Raw genomic sequence first — 27601 nt, 5'->3', positions numbered from 1 at the left:
TCAGAGGACACATTGGCTTCTTCTTCTTCAGGTGTTGGAGCAACAAGCCCCGCCTACTTGGGAACAGCTATGAATGACAAACTCTTTATGAACTGTGTGATGCTGTGAGAGCTCTGGAGGAGCCAGCAGCAACATCCGGCTGTTGATTGCATGACACGTGATGTGAAAAAAGTGTTTCAGTACGTCTGAAAAACCTCCTTGCTGTATTTCCCTTAAGTGAATTTCTTTTCATAATTTCAATTTATGAATTTTATAGTTAATGGAAACCCAGCTGCTGTGTACAGGGGGAAAGGAGAGTGGGGAGACACGGCTGCCCACTGTGCAGGTGAAGATGCTCCCCAGCCTCACTTACTGCTGCCGGACAGTCAGGAAGCCGGTGAGCCGCCGACAGCTGGAGGCCGGTGTCTGGTGTTCCCAGAAACCTGCCTGAACGCCTCCAAGATGTCCGCAGCAGTGAGGGAGGCCCGGTTCTGCTGTGTTGTCAGCATCGCTCTGTCACTGTGGGAGGAGGAAGAAGCAGATGAGGTTGAAGCGTAGGCAGCAATAAACATCTCTTGGCAGGTGAAGTCAGTTTCATTTTGGAACTTTGCGCCAAGTTTGGCCTGAATGAAGGACAAACACAGAGGATAGAGGCCACATGATAAGAGGTAACAAGCAGGTGATGGTGAGGGAGTGATGGATCTTTTGGGGAGAGAGTTGGAACAAGGCAGTAGCTTTAGTTGGGGGCTGCTGATGGTAAAAATGGGAAATAAAAGCTGAGAACGCAACAACAAAGTTCGGCAGGTTTCAGTTTGACGCTGTTGGTTAGCAGGTGACAGACGAACACAGTCCACAGCATCACAGGTGGATAATACACACTCGCTCCACAACAGCCGTGGTCAGCCTCGCTGCGCTCACACACTCCCAACATACAAGCGATCTCACTAGCATTTTAAATAACAAAGGAGAAAAACCGCAAGAGGTGTGGAGAGTGAGGCGAACCCACAGAAAAAATTCACAAAGGAAAAAGAGCCCACTCCTCCACCACCCACACCTCTCTGAGGCGGGGGGTATCACAACTGCTGCCAGAAGTCCGCCGGCGCCATCTGGTCGCCCAGTATTTGTTAAGCTAAGCATGATGAGCTCTTCCTTGATCAGATGACGGAGCGCAGAGGAAGATCCGATACTATTAGCATACGCCAGGCTGTCTTGGTTTCATTGCCTCGCATCAAATCTCATTATATAAACAGGCCCAGGGGTTAATGAGGAGAAATGTGTCTCTGGCTGTCCCAACACACCTCGCTGTGCATTATCTGCCACACCAAGCCTGCATGTGTAGCTGCTGGAGAAAAACATCCACTTTCTGTAAATATGGCTGCATGGCATTTGTCTTCACTCCTGGCTCACTTCTGTTGCCAGGCTACAACATAACGCATACGTTCTGTGCAAACAAGGCGTGGCGCTCTGGGTGTTAAACCTGAGAAGAGTTATAATAATAATCCTCACTTTTGGACACGTTGCTTTTGAGATGTAAAATATATCTAACTAAATAAAGTGACTCTCTTCACAAAGAGCTTACATGCATTACAGCTCCTGATAATTCTGTTAATCTTCAAAAATGTGTAACAATTGTTTTGATTTTAATTGATTTTAGGGCCTCATCTGTATAACTGCTTCTTAAAGCGTTGCCACCATTGTGATGGTCTGTGCTGTGTGTGTCTTCGCCTTCCAGTTGATGGTGGCTGGGACGAGTGGAGCGAATGGACGGTGTGCAGCAGCCAGTGCGAACGGCAGCGGAGTCGGGAATGCAACTCCCCAGCGCCTAGACACCGAGGCAAGACGTGCGAAGGGAGCAGCAAGGCGACCGAGAACTGCACTGACGGACTGTGCACCCAGAGTAAGGGCAGTGGTGGAGAAAGTACTCAAAAAATGTACTTAAGTAAAAGTTCAAATACACAGAGAAAAATGTACTCTAGTAAAAGTAAAAGTACCACATTAACATTTGTACTTAAGTAAAATTTAAAAAGTACTGGCTTTTAAAAATACTTAAGTATTAATGATATTGTATTAGCGATTAGGTAATGCATTCAGCAAGTACTTTTACTTTTAAGTGTACTTATTGTGTTTAATTTTAATACATTAGAAATGTGCTATTTTAATGAACAATGCCACAGAAAAAGCATGTTTTCATTGTGTTTACTCTGTAACATAGTTTAGACTTAGATATTTGATTCTATGCATCATAATTTCAGGGATGGAAACATCTTGTCTCCTGTCCTAACATAGCATGAACTTCACTTTTTTTTGCCACTAGTGGCTTTTATTTTGAAAGAAATCCAACAGAAAGGGGATGGAAAGAAGGTGGGTGAGGGAGGACATGCAACCAAGGAGCCACGTAGCAGAGTTGTAGTCAAGACCACTTAACCTGAGACCGAGTTAAGACCAAGACCAGCACCCCGTGCTGCGTGACTCAATAAAATTAAGGGCACTTATCAAAATTGCTTCTCAAATTGATCTGAAAGATCCAAATTCCCATAAAAACACATAGATATTAAATACTTAGAGCTGAAATAAATTTAACCAGTATCAATTCAAACTCTTCTTCATTCTGCTTTGCTTCCATCTCTGTGCTACAATCCGCGGAGGTCTCCTGCCATCCCTAAAAAGATAACATCCTGGGCGGTTGCCCACATTACCCATGTCAGAAACCTCAACTGTTTGCACCATTAAACATAGCAATTAAGGCAATGCATTAACAGTAAACAACGCTCAACTATGAACACTGTTCAAGGCGCAAAAGGCAAGAAGTAACCAAGCAAAAGGAGAACCGAAGTAACCAAGCAGAAGGAGAACCGTCATGTCCTCACCCTGTCTGCCACCATAACAGGAGACAAAAACAGAGCAATGAGCATGCTCTGTGTTCTTACGTTGTTGTTTTATTTATTCACCAATTAAATAAATGTATATATTTTTTAATTAAATAAAATAATAATAGGTACTGCAGTGTACGCAGAGCAATACGAGAACAAAGAACGGCTCTCAGTGAGGCTTCAGTTCTATAGGAATTAGTCAAGATCCGTCCAGAAGAATTGGATCATTCGTGAACAGGGGCGCCGCCAGGAATCTTGGGCCCTCTGACAAAAAATTAGATTGCCTGCGTGGTTGCAAGAACACTGAGAACGTTGACGCTATTGGACCCTCTACTGCGCATGCGAGACACTTTCAGGTCGTTCACTCGTTCACACTGCAGAACACATTCAGGTCGCATTTAATGGAAGTGGGAACGGCCCTGGCAAAAAAATCCAATTTGACAAAAAAATCGGAATTGGGTCTCTTAAGGCTGCAGTGTGAACACAGCCACAGAGTCTTTCTTCTCAAAACTTCGAACGCTCGTACTCAAAACTTCTGCTCTACTTCAAAAATTTTCCAAATGTGGCTCAGAGGTTGCCAGGCGATGGCACTTTTTTGTTCCGAGCACAAAATGATTCTCATACAAGCAAAAAGGTTAGCAAGCGGAGATTTGATCCGGCAGGGACACGTTTTGAGTGCGAGGAGAAAGGTTTGAGAAAGCACAGTGAAAATTTGAAAGAGCAGAAGTTTTGAGTACAAGCATTACAAGTTTTGAGGAGAAAGACATAAAGTCCTGCTTTCAAACTGAAAATGTAAGCACGAGTATTAAACATTTTGAGAACAAAATACATGAAATCCTGCTTTCAGACTGAAAATGTGTGCTCTCGGATAATGGCAGAAAAATCCCCCCATATTTTAATCTTTGACTTTAATATGCAAAACAAAGGAAGCAGATAAGATGAAAAGGAAGTCTTTAACTTTATCAAATTGATGTTTTCAGATTATATTAAAAGTCAGTTGAAGCAGAAACATTTCTAAGAGTTGCAGGATACCAGGTCTTGTATATTGGAGTGAAGACCCCTGATCAAGTGAATGAAAAACGTCGTGGAAGTCAAGAAAGAGATGTCCTCACTGGCAATCAATCCTTTTTTGTCTCCCTGCATACGCTAACGTCGTTTTAGTTAAACTCACGTTTTTCTAGCTTGAGTTTCACGTCGTACAGTTCTTCTTCCAAGTCATTTCCTTTTTGGCGTTCCTCGTTGAATCTTTCTCATTCTGAGTCCAAAAGAGTCTTTAGCCTGTTAATTTCATCCTCAAAAGAATTACCGCTCTGGGTATCTTTGCCTTGAATCCAGGCATCTTGATTTTGCTCGTTCTTCCATCCATCTTCCTGACAACGGGTCTCCTGTTTGAAGAATTCCTTCGTCTGAGTCTCCATTTTTCTCAAAAAAAGTTTTGAAAAAATGCCGCAAATTATCCAGTATTTTCTGTAGAAGCAGTCTCCACTCAACCTTGTGCTTTCTGATAAACTAAGGAACTGATCGACTGAATATTCAACTGAAGTTCTGGGGTGACATCATAACATGTCTTGTGACATCATAGGATTATCCATGCTATGGTGACCTTTGACAGCTGTTCTAAAACCTCTCTGCTGGCTTGTGCTCAAGCTTGGAACAAAAAAAGCACCGTCTCCTGGCAACCTCTAAGCCAATAGAATGCAAGTGTTATAGTGGACGCATTTGTTTCCCCCTCCTGCCTGATAGCGTCAGAATTTGAAGTATCAAGGGTTGCCATGGTGACTGGGAAGCGTTAAGCCCAGTTCACACTAATCGATTTTAGAATTGTTGGCTGATTTTCAAAACCCGAGCGATCACAAACTAGACGACCAAAATCGTAGGTATAACATGTTCGATCGGCCCGATCGTGCAGTCAGGGGCACTGCCAGGAGTCTTGGGGCCCCTTTTTCTTAGCAGCATAGTAGCTGCCACAGTCGTTCTCGTCTTCTACTGACTGCTGCTGAACACCGTCACTGTCAAGTGCTGCAAGCAGGAACAAACCATTTCATGCAGATCCAGGGGGATTCAGGGCAAATATGGATGTGTGTTTTTGGGTCTGGGAGGAGTAACATTAAATTTTTACTGCTAAAAACAATCTTCGAAAACACAATATGATTCATTTTGTAATTGACAGGGCCCCATCTTTTTTTGTTTCTATGAACAAAAAATACATAAATAAATTGGCCCCCTGCTGGTCAGCTCTAAAAGTATTTCAATTTAAACTCACATAGCTACATAAATCTTGGCATTTCACATCATCGTTTATTAAAAAAAAAATAAAAATACACCAAGATGAAAAAGTGAGTAGACCAGAAGATACAGCATCTTCTTAGGATAGTCCTTCCTGTCTGACTTTATCGTCTCATGTTTGGGGGACAGTCTGCTCCAGCTCATTGAGCATTGTGTGCTCCCATTTCTCTTATTGTCCCTCTGCAGCCAGGCCTCATTGACTGGGTCACTGCAGCAGGTTGATGTCTGCCTTTTCATTCAGAATGTATATTTGCTTCTCTTTTGGGACGATTCTGCTGCTGCAAACACATGACGTATATCAAGATGTGTCACTGTTGCGATGAGACAGGAGACAGGCTATGATCCAGGTGTAAAAAGAAAGTTGGAAAGAAAATTTTTCTGAAAATGTTCTGGATGCTGCCCTGAGTTTCACTCAATCTTTCTTGAGTAGAAAAACTACAAAAAACAAAAATAACATTTCAAGAGGGAATCTGAAACTAAAGTATTAATCTTACTATGGTATTATGGATCTAATACTGATATCAGCTTCGTATCGATTTTATTGATATTTTGGTTTGGTCCACCCGCATCTACTAAAAACCAAAAGAAAGCCAATTTATAGCGAGGAAGATCAGAACAATGAGGAAAACATTTCAAACAGCTACCAGTCTTCTTAGTAATAAATGAGACTTTAATTAAGCCTAAAAACAGACTGAAACATTTAGGGAAAGTACAGAAAACCCAACCGTTAGCAAGAGTAAACATGTGAACCAAAAAATGAGACGAGAAGAGATATTTGACCATAATGCTCACAGACATATTTGATTTAAAAAACAAAAAACAAAAAAACAAAACAAGAACACACACACAGAGACACACACACAGAGACCGCAAATCAACAGCAAAGCACAGTGGTGGAGGGTTGATGACTGGGACTGTTTTGTTTTTTTTGGTTGCTAACAGGACTTGGGCATTGAGCCACTGACCTGGCCATGATGAGCTCATTTGCATATTTCATAGTTTATCTTCTGAAAAGTAGAAGGATAATGTCACTTTATTCCAATAAGACTCTTTGGGGTTCCATTACACATTAATATGGGATTTTATTTTTTTGAAATTTAGATGAAAGTAGAAAGTTTCACAGCCGACTCTGTTCTCCTCTACTCTATTCTCTCACATTTCTTTGTTCCTCTCAATCGTTCTTATAAGTTACAGTCTGCTGTGTCTTACACTAAAATTAGATTTAGCTCAATTACAACGTTGTACACACCATAAACATATTGTATTTTATGTGTAACATGTGGTCATAAGTGAAAAAGCTTAACTCCCACTACAGTAGTTCCTTTGGACCTGGTGCACAGTCAACTCTCTTCCTGAACTTCAGACAAACTTGTTTGTTTTTTTTTACCTTTCTTAACTCATCCAATGAGATCATTTCCTTCTTTGTTACTCTATGTTCACACTGGAGTCTAAAGTGACCCAAATCAGATTTATTTTTGCCCTCATGCGACCTTCATCTGATCTTTTCATGACAGTCTGAGCAACACACAACTGATTTTTTTTTTCCAGTGCAACCAAGGCCACTTGGATATGAGGTCCTGAATGTGATATGTTTCTGATCTTTTCAATTGTGAACTGAGTCAGGTCACATTCATCCAGCCTGAACGATAAAAGTCACTATTCTGCGTTGTGATACGTGGAAGTACAAAGAAAAAAACACAACCATGGAGGACGATAATGAGGATTAAGTTGTTGATGTGCTGGTTCCGGTTGGACAACAACTTTAAAATCACAAGATTTGCTCCACCATTACCATCCATGTTTTCTTCCCCAAACACTGATCATGCGCCTCTGACGGTGTTGCATCCTCAACTGCCGGTTCAGGTTACTTGCAGTTCATACAGGAGATCACAATTTGCATGTATTTGGACATTTGAACAACCCCCAGCGCCCCCAAAAAAAAAATCTGATTTCACAAAAACATCTGAATTGATCATGAAAGCCTGCAGTGCGAACATACAGTAGATTCCTGTCGGTGTTTTCCTGTGATTGGACGAGGGCAGTAACAGCGTCTTCCCCCCCATCATCAGTTTCTGTCCGGCCTCTGTGAGCTCAATCAGCAGGAGAGCATCCTCCTATTCAGCGTGTCTGCGTTTTGAGTCCTCACTTGTTAGTCACTTCACAGCAGCTTGCACTTTAATCGCCACTTCCTCTCCTCTTTGTCTCATTCTATCTCTCTGTCTTTGCAGATCGAAAGCTGCTACATGATGTTAAACCTCAAAGTGAGTCTTCCTCTGTGGATTTCTTTCATCTTCTTCTCCCCCCCATACCCATTCCTCTCACCCTCCTTCCCCGACCCCCTCTTCCCCCCCATCTGTCACTTACGTGTAATTTACCCTGAAATCTGAGGGCAGGAGATGATTTAAATTTAAAGCTGGCAGGAAAAGAAAACAAGAAGAGTGACGGGCTCTCTTTCACGCTCCCAGAACGCGGCCTGGAAATAGAAACATCACGAATTATCAACCGTTTAGTTCACCTTGATCTGAGCAGCTCCAGAAATTAACCCAGCAAATGCTCATTACGCATTCTCCATCATTATTCGGCGGCTGACTTTTTATGACAACCGTGACATCACAGCTGTGTTTCTACTTTGAGCCAGGAGATGGATTGGTTGTGACAAGTGAACATGTGCTGCGTTGTGGAGGATTAATGGGCTGTAATCATTGCAAACGAGCTAATTTGTCCAATTTACGGCACTGTCCTGCCATTCCTGTGGCAGCTCTCAATCACGCGGCGGACTCGGCCCGGTTAAGTGATTGCCAGCCTCTACTGTAGCCTGAGTGTTTTCATTAGCTCGCCAATTTAGTGTAAAATCTTGCCTACTCCTTTGCTGTCAGGCTGTAAGTCTAAGTTGAATGAGAACAGGAAGTGCATTTTGCTGGACTGTGGCGGTTGATCCTCTGGCAAGGAGAGATCTGAATCAGCTTCATTTAATCTGTTTCTCATTGCATCAGCTTCTGACCGTCGTCTCTAGCCTGAACACAGTCTGGGGGGAAAACACAGGCCAATAGGCACAAAGGAAGTTAGCTTCCAAACAAAGATTCTGTCTCAGCGACTGCACTGTATAATATATATAGAGTTATTACAAAGTTTATGGAAAAGTGGAATTGTTAAAAGTATTACTGGAATTTTGTGGAGACAGAATTCCTTTTTCTCTCCCTAAGGACATGTTGCATGTTCTTGTTTACATCTGGAAATTTCACGCGTGCGTTAACGCTGGAGGGCTAAAAGACTATTATCTTACATGCCATCCACAGCCATGCTTCCATGGTAGAACAATTTCATTAACAAGATTTAATCCTGGAGATGTAGGTGTTATTAATTCAGTGCAGTGCGCCACAGCAAAGGGAAAAATAACGCTGAAAAACTGTTGAAGAACAACTCAAAACTACTTGTGTTCTCTTTTTTCCCCTCGCTCTCATTGTCGGCTACACTACACTCAGACTTGTTACTATAGCAACTGACAACAGCACCACTAATGAGTCAGGATTCGACACTGAAAAACACGCAAACATTTCCCACACAAAGAACAGAACATTCGATCTGTTGCCGTATTATGTTTTCAGGTTGGATGTTTATTTGCGATTATTAATGCAATTATTAACTAGTGATAACTGTGGCAGATTAGCTACCATATAGTAGCTACTTTAGATTAGCTAATTTCAACACTTGCTCCATTGGTGATCTGTCTGTAGGTCACCTGAAACACACCGAATTCCACAGCATATCTACATGCTGAGGTTGTCAAAGTCAAGCTAGCATTACTGACCTGCTTCCTTCTCCCTAGCTATTTATTTTTAAATTAAAACATTTTCCAGACTTTATCTAGTTCTGATCATATTGAGAATTAGTAGCAAAACACTCTGTCCCATTTTCTTTTACATATATCTCGCATATATTTAAGATTTAGAACATTGTATTGACAACTTTACAACTATCACCAATGGTAGTCATCATCAGCAAACCGCTTTTTTGCCCTTCGGCATGAAGCTGTGGGGCGGGATCTTGTGTGTGACTTCACGCTGTAGTGTTTCTATACATAGTTCCAACATGAATGGACTGACAGGAAATTACCCTGGAAACCCGTCATCTTGGTAGGAAACCAGTTACATAGGATCAGCGTTAGTAATCTCATTACCAAGACTCAAATGAGTGTTTTCAGGCTTTTTCTTCTCTTCTGGAGAACCAGTTTGGTATCTAGCAATAGGACATCTTACATAAATAGTCAACAAATCATTTGCGTTTGCTGAGAGTCATGCAATGAGGAGGAGGAGGATGTGATCAACTGTGACAATGAGAATTGACTGCATGTGTGGTTGCATTCTAAGTGACCCGTGTCTCGAAAGACTTTTTTTTATTGTGAGCTTTGTAAATGTCAGAAATGGCAAAAATGCATTCATAAAAAAACAATAGGAATGTACATTTAAGCAAGTACTGCTTATTAATATGTGATAATATGGTAACATGAGCACTGGTTGCATGTGCTGAAGTGCAGCAGCGACTTTGAGTGGAATTTAATTATTTTAGTTCAAGTGCAAGAAGAAATATATTTGCACATCTACAGTGTATTGCATACTTTACTGAGACTCTGGTGAAACTCTACCCAGGGAACCTGTTTTCCTTTGGTAAATCCAATGGATAAGAATACTCTCCAGACTTACCCTCGTTCCTGGAACCATGCTCTCTGATGATGTTTGCATCCACACTTGTCAGTGGAGGACTTAAATGTTGTGGTTTTGATGGACTGTTTTTGTTCAGACATGTTGAAAGTTTGCTGTTCATGCAAAGCTATCTTTATTGAGGCAAATTATTTTGAATTTTTAAATATGTTTAACTTTTGAATTTGGGTAATGCGTTCAAAAATTGTAAAGCAATGTCCACTTTGTTGAAAAGAAAAGTCTAAACAAAGACTAAAATGCAAAAGTTAATGTTATGTAGTTCAGGTGTTTCAAACCGACCAGCTCCAACAGAACGCTGACCAGAGCTGCACTGTATCTCTCTGATTCATTGCTTTCTGTTCTTCAGAAAGACGTAATGTTTGCTAAATCATCTAAATCTTAGTCAGTCTACTCCAAAGGTTGGCGCATGTGCTCAAGATCACACTTTTCCATGCTGAGTAGCTCTCTGATGGCAGACGGCATGTCCGTCGGTTCACGTCGGTGGTTGAGTTGTTGAGTCTTAAATCACGGGCCAATCAACGAATGCAGTCTGCTGTCAGTCATATCTCTTCTGTGCATTACATGGCTTGGTGTGGCTTGTACAAACTCTGAAGTGAGTGCAAAAAACGGAGAATCACTCAGAATCTGGTACAGTCTGACCAGGGCGGACTAAGGCAGAACCAGTGAAAGCCACTTCAGTGGAGAAACAATGTTAGAGTAATGGCAGGCATGACGATTGGTTTCCATTTTGTTCAGGCTTTGAGAGGTAGCGCACGGGATTGTTCCAGCTTTCTGTTCTGTGTAATGCAGTCCTACTCCTGACAGAGTTTGCCCTTGAACATCTACATAATAACAGGTCTGTCTCCATCACCTTGCATCATACCCTTTTCACTCTCTGTGGGTTTTTATTCATACAACAAAGACAATCCTCTTTCATCTTTAAGACGGTTTCATCTCAGAAAATAAATAACTGATTCCAAGTAATGTGATAAGAATCACATATTTAATACCACAGAAAAAAATAAAACCGCAACACTCTACACTAACTCTCCTGCTTTAAAGGAGATGGTCACCTGATGATTAATTAATTGTGTCTTTGGAAAGCAACCCTATTTCAACTCCAGAGATGCAGCAAAGGTGTACACCGTTTTTCACGACTGAAAAAGATGTTGTTGTATAAAGTACCAAAAACTCCAGTTTCACTGGGTTTCAGTTTTAAGTTGGATGTGAAGTGCTGACACCAGACAGAACTGATCCATGATGAGCCTCTGTGAATTGTACCATTGTTCTTCTCATCTTAGCTGACCGGCATCAGTGGTCTGTGGTCTTCTGCTGCTGTAGCCCATCCGCTTCAAAGTTGGTTGTACTGGGTGGTTGTTTGAGCCTCGGTTGACTTCCCATCTCAAACCAGTTGGTCAGATTTTCCCCTTTGTCATCAACAAGGAATTTTGTCCTAGTAACAGGTAGAAACTGAATATTGTCTCTTGTTGGAATAGTCTTGAGGAATTGGTGTATTGGGGAAAGTTTCTGAAATGCCAAAGAGAACGCCACCTTCAGTCAGTTAAATCTCTCTTCTACATTCTGATGTTCGATTTTTACCTCAAGCCGTCGTTACCGTTGTTTAAAAGTAATTGAACAGGTGTAGCTAATAAAGTGCCGAGTGAATCTGTGGACCCTAACAAAGTAAAGATTCTGTGCTGTTGTTTTTCTAGGACTCTATATCAAAATCAATGCAGCAAACTAAGCGTCTATGTGTTTACTCCACATAGTTGAACTATATTATGTACAACAACAATGTAACTCAGCCGCCCACACTCCAGTTCAGGTGAGCTCTGCTTCTGGCAGGTAATGTACACCACAAGCAGGGAGGATGAGCGACCTCCAGAGGTCATGGATGTTTTCCTTCCTCTGAGTCGACACTCCCACGTTTTTCTTTTGTTTTTAAAAGCTCACTTCAGGTCATGCTAAAGTCACACACATTTCAAAACCTGCATAAACACACTGGTTTTATCCTCAACATAGCAGTACAAACAAATCAAAATTCGGTAGAACTATTATGTTTAGCTTACATAACATTAAAAACACAATAAAATGTTTAAAAACAGAGGACGTTTACTTCTGTATGAGAACTTTTTTCTGTTCTTTGTGTCTTCCAGACATGGAGAGCTCCATCGACGTGGCTCTGTACTCGGGTCTCGGAGCAGGAATCGTTGCCGTGGTAATCCTGGTGGTGGCCGTCATGCTGTACAGGAAGAACCACAGCGACTACGGCGTTGATGTCATTGACTCTTCGGCTCTCACTGGGGGTTTCCAGTCTTTCAACTTCAAGACGACCAGACAAGGTGAAGCTACTTCTTCTCCTTACCTTGTGTGTTGTGGTGTTGAAAAAAGGCCAGCTGTAAAGAAATGGAGAAAATGCATAACTGTCCATGACTTCAGTATCTAATTTGATATTAAAAATTCCATAATTTAATAAAAACTGAGAATTACCTTCTGAATTACAACACATTGTCAAATACATCTTGATTAAATTATTCAGAAACTATGTTGGACTGCTGTCAATTTGAGATCCGTTAATCTTCATTAGTGCAGACAGAACATCTGCACAGCATAGCACAGAGAATAGTAATCTGGCATTACTGATAACATTTCAAAGCTCACATTTAATATATTTGATGTGTATGTGATGTATACGCCAATCAGACATAACATTATGACCATTGAAGGAGCTTTTCCTGAAAGATATACTGTAATTCTCCCTACTGGCTGCTTTTATGATCCTATTGGATTATAATTATAATTGAACAAAGTGTTTTAAAAATGGTGGCACGAGTCAGTGAAGCACTTTGTTTGCAAGTGTAATATCTGAATAGACAATCATACTTTTCCAACTCAGAAAATGATCCTTGGTTATATTTTTACAGTAATGATATGAGTTATTCATCTTAATCCAGATCTTCTGAAGTCTGCTCAGAGAGTCTTCCTATGTGGTCCTGCTTGCCTGAACCTTGTGAGCCGGAGCATATCATCCTCAGTGGACGAGGCCAGATCCATTATTTAGAAATATTTTTATGAAACAGTGTGTCCTCCACTTAAACCACACACACACACACACACGCACGCACGCACGCACGCACACACACACACACATGTTTATCTGGTTATCTTTGTGGGGACTTTCCATTGACTTCCATTCATTTCTACAGCCTAAACCTTACCTTTACCCTTTTCCTAACCCTATCCATCACATACCTAACCCTAACCAAAACTCAATTCATAAACCCTAAATCTGACCCCTGACCCAAAAACAGGGTTTCCCCTCGTGGGGACCAGGCTCTTATTCTGACAATGGACATTGTCAGCATGCCTGACCTTCTTGCAGCCATGCATCTCCAAACACAGCAAACTGGTGCTGTGTGTCTTCTAACACCTTCCTGTCAGAACCGATATGAACTTCTTCTGCAGCTGGAGCCAGCTTTCTGTTGACATGGTCATCAGTGAGCTTTGGCCACCCATGAATCTGTTGCCTGCACAACACTGTTGCTTCCTTTAATGACATTTGATAGATACTGACCTCTGTGCCCCACTGGCTGGTCTAATCCAGTGTTCTGACAATAAGACCATGAAAAAAAAAGCACAATTATAACCAAAATTCTATACATAGTGGCTTATATGCAGTCAAAAGGTGGAACTCATAAATTTGCAGTGATATGGTGTTACCTCACTGCTGGAGTGATGGAGGGAAGAGAAGAGAAGAGGAGAAACAGCTGCAGCAAGGATTAAAACCTGCTGTTGTGATCATTTCATAGTGACTACACAGGGACACTGCATTACAATCCCTTCAAAAATTAGAGAAAGTTTGTAACATACACATATTTTAAATAAATGTGGTGCAGATGTGCATAAAACACACACACACGTACACACACACAAATGCAGCAGAATCCTAAAAATCTGTTATGATCCCTTCACAGCAATCCCTCCAGTCAAAGTAAATGAAGTATTTCCTCCCTACCAGGGTGATTTTCATGGTTTGTTTTTACTCTATTTAGTTGTTTGTAGATCATTAAATGGTGTGGAAACAGAAAACAATACTAACAGCCTCAGAAAGCTACGCTGCTTCCTGCCAAAGGTTCCTGTAGTGGAAACTAGAGGATACAGATCAGTTGACATTGAGCCAAAGCTCCTTCCCAGAAGACAAAGACCCAAAACATGCAGTTACAGATACATTCATGGGGATCACATCATAATTGTGTGTTCCTATTTTGGACATCTGTCAGAGGCCATGAGATTGTACCTGACTGCTGCGTGTGACCTCTCATAAATATGACATTTATGCCAAAATGTTTGGCAACTCCAAATAAGTCCATGCCAAGCTTTATATGTCTGATTTGTGGTGATGCTGGTAGGTTTTTTGCCTAAGGCAGCTGATGTTCTTACCTTGACACTCAAGGCAGATACATAATAGTGTGACAAGGGTATAAAAAGTAACGTCATCAACAGAGAGCAAGCACAAGGCCAACAGGCGACGTCACGAGAGAGAGAGAGCAAGAGAGAGAGAGAGATAGAGAGAGAGAGAGTTAGAGAGAGAGCGCTGCAGCTCGATTGATGGTGTTTGCCTGCATTAAGCAGAACGGGCTGCACCCTCCCTGTCGCTGTGAGATTTATGCCTCAATAATCAGTGAAATGACCTGTCCATCTGTTTTGACAGACCTGCACCTCTGTTATTCTGTTGCAGGAGATAATCAATCTCTGATAGACAACAGCAGCACTCAGCCTGCCTCCCTCTGGACTGTGCGTCCAACTGTCAGTCCACCAATCTTCTACATCAGATTACAGCAGCATGACCCACTGATGGATAAATGAGGGATTTGGGGGGTGGAGGTGGGGTGGGGGGAGTTATGGAACAGTGAGCATCAATTCAATTTTTGTTGTGCGCAGCAATAACTTCTGTAGCCTGTGTGACTGCTGCTCTCCCAGCCAGCAACCCTGCAGGCATTCATATTGCAGGACCCTGACACTTCTGGGTTACTGCTAGTGATAGCCATTGTGCAGACAGGTGATCCATCCCATTGCACGCCCCCACCAGGTTCCCCTTTCCAGGCTTCCAGAGGCCTGGAGAGCTGGTCATGAACCCCCCCGTCCGTCCTCCCCCACCCCAAGCGCTACGTCTTGAGATTGGAAAGATGTGCAGAGTGCTCCATTCAGCAGGTCATCAATCGTATTTAAATAGGCCAGTTTTCTGTGCAGCCTGCCTGCTGTGCCCTCCACCGGACACAATCCCTCCTCTCTGTTTAGCAGCCGGGTCGAGACTCCCTGGGAAATCTGGAGCACTTCCTTCCTCTCTTCTCTACTTATTGCTCAACAGCCCCAGTTTGTCTTTAAGGAGGTTTTCTTTTTTTTTCCCGTCTCGATTGGCCTACTTGATTTTGAGGGAAAATTAAAGATTTCACCTTTTGAAGCTGCCATATTTAACTTTTATAAAAACATACTTTTATACATGTTTGTTGAAACTGTCACTATGTCTTGACAGTTTCAACAAACTGACGACATTTGTCGTCGTAGCAAATGTCGTGACAAACAGATAATCAGATAATCTGTGAAAAAAAATCGAGCTCCTCTTCCTTCTCCCAGTGCCAACTAGAAACAACCAATCAGAGCCTGGAGGTGAGTCTTAGCGCTGCAGCTTCTTCCCATTAATGCTAAGGCTAGTTAGCATGACGGTGGATAAACAGTTTTCCTATAAGGCTAAGTTGTTTCTCCCATTAGCAATAAATGCTGCACATTCCTGTTGCTTAAATTGCTAATGGGAGAATTAACACATTCACAGGAGGCAATGTGTTAAGCCCCGCCCCCTGGCTTTGATTGGTTATTTTTGACCAGGAATGGTGTGTTTCTTCAGATGGCAATAGTAGCTCAGGGAGAATGTGGAGATCAATCTGATTATCTGTCTGATAACAAATTGTCAAGACATGGTGACAGTTTTAACAAAAATGTAAAAATAAAAAAATAAAAAAAACTGATCAAAAAAGCTTCATACTGCAGCTTAAATAAATACTTTTGGATATTAAACTTGTATCCAAATAGAAGAAGGCCTGTCAAAATTAGATATTTTTTAACCTGAAGGATAACAAAATTATGAAAGAAAAAAAATTGAAGTGCTTCCAAGTTGTTAGAAATGCTCTCAGGTGTTTCTCCAGAGAGGCAGAGTGCAGAGTGAGTCTCGGACCTGACCCTGTCTTTCCACATTCCTTCTCCTTCTGAGTGATTTTTAATCAGGGGCCCAATTCCAAACCCATCCCTCAAGGTATTCAACCCGAGGTACATTTCATTAACTTCTCTCATCTCACTGCTGCCATTCCATTTGCACGGTACCATTCTTAAAGATGCACACTCAAGTGATAATCAGATCATTCTCCGCCCGACCAGTGGTAAAAATAAAAAATAAAAAATTGGCGGAGATTGAATGTCGTCTGCAGTGGGCCAACGTCCGCGGTGCTGCAGCGCTGACCGAGACCCCGAGAAGCATTTAGAAATAAACTGTGGTCATGTTTTTAATTCGTTTCTGTGGAACATCCCTGCTATTACTTACATTTGAGCCAACTGTGACTCCGTACCCTTTAAAACGCTTTCTCAGTTGTTGCAGGCCAGAGGTTAAATAGCCACCATGATGATGCTGAGAACCTGTACTGCCGGAGGTTTGGGGGTGAGAGTATTAAAGGATTAACCACCACAGGATTTCTTGTTTCCGTAAGGGTTTCGACATAGAGAAGTCGACATCAATCCCTCTCCTTTCATTTCTCATGGAACTATGGTGACGAGGCGACAACCGGTTGCCGTCCTCTTGTCAAGCGACTGGTGAAATTTGAGTATGTGAAATTTCGAGTTCGTTCATGTAGGTGTGCACACATTGGCTAATGACATGACACGAGAAAGTTGGAAAATATTAAACTTTTGATGCTGTGGCTACCGTTGCTACCATTGCTATTGTGTTCCCTGAAAGAAGGAAGTGGATAGAAACACAAGAGGAGTGAAATGAGAACCAAACATAAAACAGCAGCTAAGGATGAGGCTGAACAAAAACTAAACAATATATTAAGAACTTAAAACACTGAACTAAATCAGAAAAATAAAATCCTCATGATAATAACATCATGTGATGCTAGAAGCACGAAGGAGGCTTTTGGGAGAATGTGTTAACTTTAAATGGCCGGTGGTTTGGAGGGTTTACCTTAATGGGTCATCTTTTAATTTGCATTCTGAATTATGCTAAACAACCCCTTCAAAACATAAGAGCGTAATAATATTTGTATTCCATGTTTATTAGTGCTGTGCATTGACAAATACACAAAAATTTGACTAAAATGTCTGTTTCTACTGACAAGTTTTAGTTTTAAATCAGGACAAAAAGAAGACCCAGTAAAAAAACACCAGCAGCCTCCACAAAGCTCATCACAGATCCCATCCCCGGTAATTAATGATTTTCCTAAAAATAAAACAACATTAGCCTCCCGCTTCGCACCCCTCGCCAGGCAACAGCTGGGCAGCAAGGACTCAGTGACTTCGCCGTTATCTTGGTGCCGCTGCCAGATCGATGCGGCGCCCTGCTCGCTCCGTTTGGCAGCTTTGCCACATTTAATGGCCACAGATGAAGACCTAAGCTCCCCCACCCCCCACTTACCCTCATCACACACTCTCACACACACAGTGGGGGCTGAAGGACTCCTCTCATTTACAGAGCAGACACCTCCTGGCCTCCCTTCTTCTCCTTCAGGAGGACAACCGTGTTGTCCTGAGGAGCTGACTCCAGCAGATGGATTATGGAGATCAAGCTGCGTGTGAGCTTGGTAATTAAATCTGATGCCCTGACCGTGGCTCCGAGCCCTGGACCTTCTGTCCAGGTTGTGGCCCTTTGGCCCTCGTGCTCCCCTCTCCTGCCTGGAAATGCAGTTTGAACTTCAGCGGTCAGCCACGGAGCCGCCAGAGCAAATAAAATCTGATCTAAGCCACATTTACTTCACCTGGAGACGACAAAAAGTTTCTATTTGATCAAAGTATGACATAAGTTTCTGCTTTTACTAAAATGTGTCACGTTAAATGAGCAGTGACTTGCAAAGGTTTCCACACTACAACTTTTTAACATTTATAACATCACAACTGGAAACTTCATTGTGTAGTATTGTTAAAAATATATTTAAAAAAAAAGATTAGCAGCAACAATATACTGTGCAAGATTGTAACATAAAAAAATACTGTGTAGTCGTCAGAAAGAGAAGACATGTAAATCATGTGCATATGTACTGACTGAACATTAAAAAAGCCACAACAGATCTATGATATTAAATGTCCAAAAACAATGCAACATATTTTTCCAACATATTTATTTTTTATTTATTTTCAAAAAATATCAAGACACTGTCTGTTGCTCTGTTTTTAGTTTTTAAGCAATATGAAATGTTTTTACTGAATCAAAAGAGGTGGAAAAGTATTTGTGCCCTTGCTGATCAAGGTTACTGTTGTTAATTAAAACTAACGAAATAACAGGAATTGAAAAAACATTTTTGTTAACTGAAAAAAAAAATAAAACCCATAGTTAATTGGGAAATACTAAAACGAACTATAACTAACTAAAACATACTGGAATTATGCATATAATATTCTTTGTTTTTATGTTTATGACTATCAGACTTTTGAAAGGATGTGAAATAGATTTTTTTCCCACCACACAAGCAGTTTACAGCAGTTTACAGCAGTTTACGGCTCTCCATGCTCCACCTCGTGGCGCTAATGCTAGTCCACAAAAGGATGACAGCTAAAGTTCAGTGATTGAATACATTTTTTGAAAATGGTATCATTACCCAATCGATGAAAGCACAGTCACAATACAATACTTACAATAATATAGTTACTAAAAAATAAATATCTAACTAATAAAAGCTAGCAAAAACTCTCTAAAACTAACCAAAACAATCTGAATTAGACAAACAAAAAGTCACAACAAAATAACCTAAGCAACACTGAAAAACCCAAAACTATTACAACTCGGTTCCTGATTCCTTGATTTGTGTGACAAACATGCAAAGAATAGGAAATCAGAAATACTTTTCCACGTCATTTTATCCCAGAAACCCGTTCAGGTCCAAGTAGGACAGTGATGAATATCATTTTAAAAGATTCTTTAACTAGACCGTTCTGCTGCCTGTCGTTTCCCATGAGCACAGAGCTTTTAGGTGACTGTGCCGTGTCTCTCCGTGTGTCCAGGCAACCCGCTGCTTCTCAACTCCTCGATGCCGCCCGATATGACGGTGGGACGGACGTACAGCACGCCGCTCTGCTTTCATGACGGCGCCGACAAGGAGCTGTTTGACCCGCTGCCGGACATCAAGGTCAAAGTCCAGAGCTCCTTCATGGTGTCTCTGGGCGTGGCCGAGCGTGCCGAGTTCCACGCCAAAGCGCCCAGCGAGTCTTACCCACAGGACCTCAGCTGTGACTTCTGTAGCACTGTGGACAAACGCAAGAAGGGCCCCCTGACGCTCAACGGGCCCCTGAGCGGCAGCAGAGAGCAGCTGAGGACCAGTGGCGTGTTCGGCCATGTTGGAGGCCGGCTGGTGGTGCCCAACACAGGTGAGCACCACTGGAAGGGGAGATGAAGGTGTGTAGAGCCCAGCTCTGTTCTCGCTCTCTCAGTAACGACAGGCTGCAGGAGCCTCTCATCAGAACTGTGCCATAGACGTGATCTGCCTCCAGAGGCTCCTCAACGCCAGCATTTAACAGCTTCCTCCGGGTTTTCTCTTCTGCCTCGCCGTTCCTGGTAGTCCTTTCACCAGTAAAACACGGCCTGTGTGATGATTCAGCAAACGAGGAGCACTGGACAGAAAAACTGGTCCAAAACTGGGAGGAAAATTAGGGATGCATCAATCAGAGATTTGTGGAAATCAAATTAATTCCTTCCAACCGTCCATCATCACTTATACCCCACAAAAACATAATAAACAATACATCTGTGCGATGTTAAGCACCGTGATTTGCAAAAAGAGCTGGCCGGTCACTGGTTTCCTTGGTTACCCGTCGTTGTCATGCAGTTTTAACATTAGGTAGTATGTCGACAGCTAACTGAAGTGGGTACCACTTTACAATAAGGCTCCCCTTATAGATGGCTAATGAATATTTTATTGATGTGTTATCTATTCAACTGTAAACACTTTATTAATCATTAATAATTGTTTATTATCCATTCATTAAGAGTGATGAGGTGTCAGACTATCTTGGTTTGCTATCTTACATAGATAAAATATGTAAGTGCTCATACTTTGCTCACTATTTGGCAAGAAACCTGTAGATTTTGTCTCATTGTCACCCTTAATTAATGCATAATAAACAGTTATTCAAGAGTTATAAAGTGTTTAGAGATCAATTTATGAACTTTTTATTAGACATCTATAAGATGAGCCTTATTGTAAAATGGTACCTTACAACTGTTTATCACAGTGTGATAAAATAAGTTATGCTACCAAGTTGACATTAGTGAATGAGAAACGTTTTAATGATCCAAACACATTACATGAAGGTGAGTGGATAAAAGAGACAAAAGGCCCAAACTGTAGTGACTGGTGGACCTTACTTACTAGGAAGCTTAAAGCTAATTTGTTAAAAGTAAGATCAGCTCTCAGTGAGATGGGCCTTGACAGGGTTTTCCTAAAATTGTGCATTTTCATTAATAGTGGAATCAAAATTAGCTTGCAAAGGACAAATGAAATCCAATCTTTTCTACCTTTTGGTCACAATCGGCAACCATTTTGTGTTTCAGTTCTAGTTTTTTCAGCCGGGCGACATAAAAATCAGTGTTAGTAGTCAAAGAGCTTTGCTTATTAACACATCTTTCCCAAAATTCATGGGAAAAAATTCCATGAATTTTGAAAAGAAGATGTAGCAGTAGTCATGGAGGCGGGTGGTAAACTAAGCCATCAGACATGTGCAAGAAATAAAGTTGCATGCAGGAGTTGCGCCAGGCGAAGAGAGGTGGTCTGCACTGGCTCCGAATTGCGAAAAAGTTTATTAGTGTAATTTTAAATAGTTGTAATAATATATTGTTGCTTTCTTTCTGCAGGCAACATGCAGGGTTGACTGATTATCCTGCTGCAGGATTTCTAGAAGCATCGCATGAAATAATGATAAAACAATAAATGATTGAGAGCCTTTCTCTGGGACACCCTCCTGTCTGGCAGGTTGTTGAGAGGGATTTTTTTATTTTTATTTATTTATTTTTGGAAGCACAAACAACTTCCAATATGACTTCAGGGAAAACATCCTGCTGCTTGGTGTGGGGCCCGTTATCCACATTACTGGCACTTCTATATACCTGCCTGGAAGCACTGGCAGCACTTCTTCTACTGTCTCTGAATTTTCAATTACAAAGAAATCTTTGGCATTGTTTTCTGTGTGCCTATCAGGAAAGAAAAAAAATCACCCATAATATTGTTATTGTACAGAGCAGCGCTTCATAAGACGACAGCTTTGGTTGGCACCTCTTGGGTGCCAGAGTGAGAGACAGGCACTCTTACACCTTCATATTTAGGGAGATATTTGTATCCTTTTTTTTTTGTTTGTTTGTTTTTTTTGGCCATTTGTGTTCGGAAACATTCATATTCAAACACTGGTATTTACAGTTTCCGCTGTGTTACTTATAGATTGATTTCACAAGACATCTTGAAACCAGGGCCTGACATAGGAATGGCAAATAAACAAGTGTTTGAGTTGCAGTGCTTTCCGAAAGCTGAAAGCACTGCATCTTTTCCATTATTTGGACCATTTCCCATTTTGTGCGAATGAAATTTTGGAGCCATGTTGTCAGTAGTTCATAGAATAAAAGAACAATGTCCATTTTACTCAAACATATACCTATAAAAAGCAAAATCAGAGAAACTGATCATTTAAAGTAGTCTCCTGTTTGTTTCCAGAGATGTATATCAAATATGACTTCACAGAAATTTGCCTTTGTAATTTAGCGCCTTTAAATTGGGCCACTGTCTCTTTAAAAACTCCTGCTCTTTCTGATGCTCTGCTTTCAGGAAGTCATCACAACATGACTCCTCTTTTAACAACATTTTTACCAGCGCTGCACTGAGAAGTAGCTACAATAATGACCTTAATAGATGCGCTGTTCCACCAGCAGGGGGCAGGTTTGTTCAGTTGAATGGTTGCTACAGGAGATTAAAGCACTTTTCAAACATTCATGAAAGAATGAGCCTTTAATTTAAAATGGTTAATAACTCAACCACAGATACTTCTTGACATTTTTCTAATACATTTCATAATAAACTTGTGTTGTTATTGTAGCCACATATTGATAAACGATCTCTAAACTGAAATCATCAGCTTACAATGCACAATAAGTGTATGAGTTTGTGTAAGCTGACAAAAACCACAGAGTCTTGAGCCAGTTTGTCAAACGAGACCCGCAATTGAATCGGACATTCACACACAACGAGGAGTGTGAGCGGGAATACAAAATAAACGAGGCTGTCGAGGGCGTCGCCAGCAAATGTTGCAGTTGCCCAGAAGGTCACAACAGTGCGTGTGTGTGCGTGTGCGTGTGTGTGTGTGAAATGCGGCACTCTTCGCCGTCGGTCGGCTTTCTGGGCTGAAGTGAAATCAGCCTCCTGCAGGCGACTTTCAGGCTGGAGAATCTGAGTCAAGGAGTTGCTGCCGCCATCAAGTGCGACGCTCACACGGCGCGTCTGCAGGGACCGCCGTTCATTAGCCTGAATCGCCAGCCCCCACATACTCCACTTTGCCGCAGATTACCGAAGCCTTTGGTCACCTCGGTGATGAGCCGTAAAGCAGCAGCATCTCTCATATCTGCGCGAGTCTCACAAAGACTTTGAAGATGCAACCTGTCAAGTTGAGGCTTCGCCTTGGATCCCAACACAGCAGGAGCGGACCACATCGCAGTTTGAAACATTGAATTAAATTCAAATTAGAATAACATTTTTAAAAATTGACAAGCAGCTTCCCTCCGTGAATTTATGTCCTAATTATTCCAAAGACCTCGCTTTGAACGTTTGCGCAACTGGAGCGACTTTCTATCAAAGAAACGGCTCCTGTGTGGATTCAGAGGCCGAGAGGTTTTAAATGGAGGAAAAAAATCACTTCTCGTCTTTCGCAGAAGCGAACATTGTGACCAAACGTTTAGCCGACCTCAATGTGTAATGGTTTTGGCAGACAACATGTATTTTTCTTTCTGTTCGGCTCTGCGTGAAAATTAGTTCTCATTTAATTCAATTCAGTTTAATAGTGAAGTTATTTCACAACAAATGGTGTCTTGAGGCAATTTACAAAAAAGTAATTTTCATTCAATCACACATACTTTCCAAGTGATCCTAGTTATTCAAAAGTGAATTAAGCTGAGTTTCTTCATCAAATTAATTTAAAAAGTTTATCTTAAGGAAATTCTTGAGATCCTTGGGAATGAAGCAATCAGATAGCAACCGTCTTCAGTCAGGGGCCTCTTCAGATTTGTTGCCAGGCTGACTGCTACTGGAGATTGTTCCTGCCCCACAGCAGGAACTCAGAAGATGCTTGGATGATACGAGTATGTTGTGCTGCAGAAGTCACGTTTTGACTATAAATGATGTTCACATTGCTTTAACATCCAGCACTTTAGCCAGGATAAAGTATTAAAAGGGGCAGTATTATATATTTCCCAGGCACATGGAGCTATTTTATACCACAATCAAGTTATCATGTTACCTTCAGTTGTTATAAAAATGCTGTATATACAAAATATGACTGACTTCATAATTTATCGCCTTGAAATTGGGCCTCTGTCTCTTTAAGAAACTCCTGCTCTTTTTGACACCACCTTTAGGAAGTCACCACAACATGGCTTCTCTATTAACACTTGAATAAATTTTTTTATCAGTGTTTCACTGAGAAGTAGGTGATGTAATGAGCTCAGCGGACGTTTGCTAATTACCGCTGACTAGTCTGAAGGAGCTGAATGGGAGAGTCGAGGGGAGGGGTGCTTGAAAAGCTTGAAGGTGGAGCTGGGTCCACTCAGGTGTTCTTCACAACTGAATGGTTGCCATGGGAGATTAAAGGATTTCTCAAACATGCATGAAAGAATCATGGCGACACTTCAGCCATGTATTTCATGAAGGAAAAACATAAAATGATGTCAACCTTCAAAAAGTTGATTTTACATAATCCTGCCCCTTTACGCTGTTGCTAACTTGCTTTGACTTTGACTAGCTTGGAGAAATGATCACCCTTTTTTTTTAAAACTTATCTCACCCTTTATCAAAAGCAAGACTGAAGAAATGCGGTTCTACGTGTTTTCCCTCCTCTGTGGTCCTGGCAGAGCCGCTGGTCTGATGTGTGAAACAGTGTTTATTTGATCCGAACAGACTTGTTAGAATTCGCATTTCACAAAACGTTTCGCTTTCCACAAGGCATAGAAAAGCCTTCTTTTAAAGAAGTCTGCTCTGCTCTTGTAAAGCAGGACCTTTTATATGCTCTTTGCTCCTCCATGTAAATGCGGCGCCACTTTGCTCAGCAGCAGATGAAAGGCATTACGCAGCAGTGAAGGCACAGTGCTGATGTGTTAACATCCTGAAAAGACTCTCCACTTGCTTTGCTCTAGTTGTCTAATCACCAGCTCCATGAACATGGATGATTAGAAGAGGTTTGGAATTATTCTTCTCCTTTTTTACTCGGGCATACACATCAAACTTTGAGTACAGTTGCTGTCAGAAGCTTTCTCATCATGAACATGAAAGTTATTTTATGACTAGTCTAAGATTCTTGACCGCCATTGGTGGGGTGACTTTGATATGAGGCCCATGTTACACAATAACTGTTAATACATTTGTTACCTTCCATCTTCACCAGACTCTGTTGGTTTTTGATTTAACTGTGAAGCTTTCCAAACCAACCAGTCACACCTCAGAATGGAGAAATCACGTCCAGATTTCAAATATCTCAGTCAAACTGTCCACCTGATGAGAAAGAAGATTGGTCAGGATGTTAAGGGACAAACAAAACAATTCCTACCCTGCTCAGCAGAAAAAGAATGATCTCAGTAAAGTTAAAAGAACTGACATGAGTATGGATCAAAGCCGGGTATCTACGCAGTGTAAATGAAAGCTGATTGTTGCGGGAGCTTCATTTGGCCCCGCGCTGTCAGGCGGCCATGTCTGCCCATGTTAACACGGATGTGTGTTTGTGTGTGTTTTTTTCCCCTCAGGGGTCAGCCTCCTTGTGCCTCACGGAGCTGTGGCTGAAAATATGTCCTGGGAGATGTGCATGGTCATCAATCAGGGCGAGGCGAGGTGAGGCTCCACTTTTACCCAAATATCATTTCAAGCATCTGTCAGTCGCTCTGCATCGCATCGTCCATCTGCTCCGACTCGCTGTCCGTCCTCTCTGACCCGCTCGCCGTCGCTCTCCTTTCGCCCCACAGCTGGCGGTGTTGCGGTCGGACCGTTGCGTATCCGGCCGCCGTTATCTCACCGAAACCAATTAGAAAGTTTAATGTGCTCTGTAATTGGCGGCTTAATTAGCAAAGAATTAGATTGAAGCTTCGCAGCGTCAAAGTAATGTGATTTGTTACCACATAATGTCTGTTGAGTGGAGTTTAATGAGCCTGTTTTTATTTATTTATTTTTTTTTTTTTTGAAATCCTCTCATTCTGTGGAGTGTCATGAATCGAGTTAGAAAGGAAAAAAAGGGGCATTTAATGATGAGAACTATATTTAACATTTGTTTATTTCACAACTTACTGCATCCTGTCCCCTCTTATTGGGTTTACTATTGGGTTGTTTGCTAATCTTTTACATAGAAAGCGTCATAGTGACTAAACAAATAGTGTCTAAAGAAAAAAAAAAAGACATACACAGCTCTTAGTTTGAAGTGATTCTAAAAGGAGCTCTTTGCAGATTTGGGCTCATAAAATCCAGTTCCTCTGACTAGGATCAGCACTATTCAGTCTTTTCAGCTTTGGGGGAGCTGTGTCAGCTCTGAGAAAACGCTGTGTCATGTTGGACAAGGTGATTCTGAATTTTAATTGCATAGCCGTAACACACACGGCTGAGATGGCCGCTCCGCTGCGCCGCAAAGGTCGCATTGAACGACGGAGCTGTGAAAAAGTCTTTCTTCTCTTCAAGGTTTCTTCTGCTTTAGTTTTTTTTGTTTCACACTTCAGTCTCTCAGACGACCAAAACATGTCACATCAAAATGGAGTTTTTAAATGGTTTCATTCAATAAGAGAAAAAAAAAGAAACCTAGTTATCTAAACCAATCTACTTAAAAGAGTAATCCTCCTCTGAATGGAGTTACTTGTTGAGCTAACCTTATATAAAACTATAATAATAAAAAAAAAAATAATTGTATATTTGTTGTTTTAAGTCATCAAAATGAGGAATTGCTGTTGTCGTCCGATTTCAGTCAAATGGTCTGTATTTGAGGACTAGTTTTTGTTTGTATTGGAATAGGCCTGTCACAATAAGCAATAAAACAATTAATGGCATGATAAATTCAAAAGATCTCAATAATTTCTATTTGAATGATTTATCATTTTGCTTTTTCCTGTCTTTCTAAGATTGGATGTAAAAAGTCTTCAGTCAGGTGTTTAAGTCTAAACTAGCCTTTTTTTTTTAGAAGATCAATTTTGTTTCCAGAAACTTCATCATTCATTTTATTTGTTGTTTGATCTCTGATTTAGTGATCAGAGATCAATAAATCTACATTTATTGATCTCTGAGAATGTGTTCTTGCTTTATGATGCCGTTATCAATTTATTACTTGAACATGGTCTCAAAACAATATTGTCGTTTATTATAAAAGCAAAATGTGTTTCTTGGTGGAGCTATATCTCTATGTTATAGATCAAGGGTGTCAAAGTCTTTTTTCATTTTGGGCCATATCAATATCAAGAACTTTGACTTTGTAATTTAATGAATTGAAATTGGCCCTTTTTCGCTTTTAAAAGCTCCTGCTCTTGCTGAAACTCTGCCTTCAGGAAGTCATCCCAACATGGCTCCTTTAACCAGCATTTCACTGAGCCGTTACTCGTGTAAAGAGCACAGATGAACAGTTCCACCAGGTGTTTGCTAATTGCTGCTGGCTAGTCTGAAGGAGCTGAGTGAGGCGGAAACTCGTTAGCTTGGAAACTGACGAAGCTGACGGAGCTTAGAGGCGGGGCTAGGTCCACCCAGGTGTTTTGCTCAGCTGAATGTTGGCATGGAGATTAAAGGATTTCTCAAACATGCATGAAAGAATCAAAGCAGCACTCCAGGAATAACATTATGACATTATGATAAGCTAAAAAAAAGTTGATTTCATATAACACTGCCCCTTTAAGAAATAAAATCATCATCAAAACCTTACACAGTTTATATCTGAGAAAAAAAATTGTTTTATGATGTAAAACTTTTAAACATGACAAAACAGAAGCGATATTACATATTACTCTTGTATCGTATAGTAGCTGGTGGGCAGTAGAACCCTCTGTCATGGAGTCTGGACGTCTAAACCATGACCATCTCTGTTCGTTGGCTGACCCTGAGGCTACCACAGCAGATGTGCCCAGCCTGACTCCCGTTCCCCACAGGACTCCTCTCGGCACCGCGGCAGTACGGGTGTTCGCATCCAGAAGCCTCTCACAGGTGGCAGTCTGTGCTTTGATGTCCCAGCTGCAGGGGAGAAAGTTGAGTTCGAGCCTCTCTGCAGTAGATCCCCTCATTTAGTACTTCACTTTGCTGGAGGAAACAA

The 27601-nt window shown here is 41.4% G+C and overlaps 1 protein-coding gene across 1 annotated transcript in view; it reads left to right on the top strand.

Annotated features, from left to right (window-relative positions):
* The first annotated feature begins 637 nt into the window (after nucleotides 1–637).
* LOC103152819 (netrin receptor UNC5D-like) overlaps nucleotides 638–27601 on the top strand; it is a 64851-nt gene continuing 37887 nt past the window's right edge. The window contains exons 1-6 of the mRNA XM_007573449.2: nucleotides 638–647; nucleotides 1712–1876; nucleotides 7364–7396; nucleotides 11989–12174; nucleotides 19094–19456; nucleotides 25077–25161. Coding sequence (XP_007573511.1) covers nucleotides 638–647; nucleotides 1712–1876; nucleotides 7364–7396; nucleotides 11989–12174; nucleotides 19094–19456; nucleotides 25077–25161 — 842 coding nt within the window. The remainder of the gene's footprint in view (nucleotides 648–1711; nucleotides 1877–7363; nucleotides 7397–11988; nucleotides 12175–19093; nucleotides 19457–25076; nucleotides 25162–27601) is intronic.

This window comes from Poecilia formosa, unplaced genomic scaffold, assembly GCF_000485575.1.
Source record: "Poecilia formosa unplaced genomic scaffold, Poecilia_formosa-5.1.2 Scaffold329, whole genome shotgun sequence".
In the NCBI taxonomy this organism is placed as follows: Eukaryota; Metazoa; Chordata; class Actinopteri; order Cyprinodontiformes; family Poeciliidae; genus Poecilia; species Poecilia formosa.
Note: the sequence above shows the minus strand (reverse complement) of the source record. Positions and strands in the feature narration are given on the sequence as shown.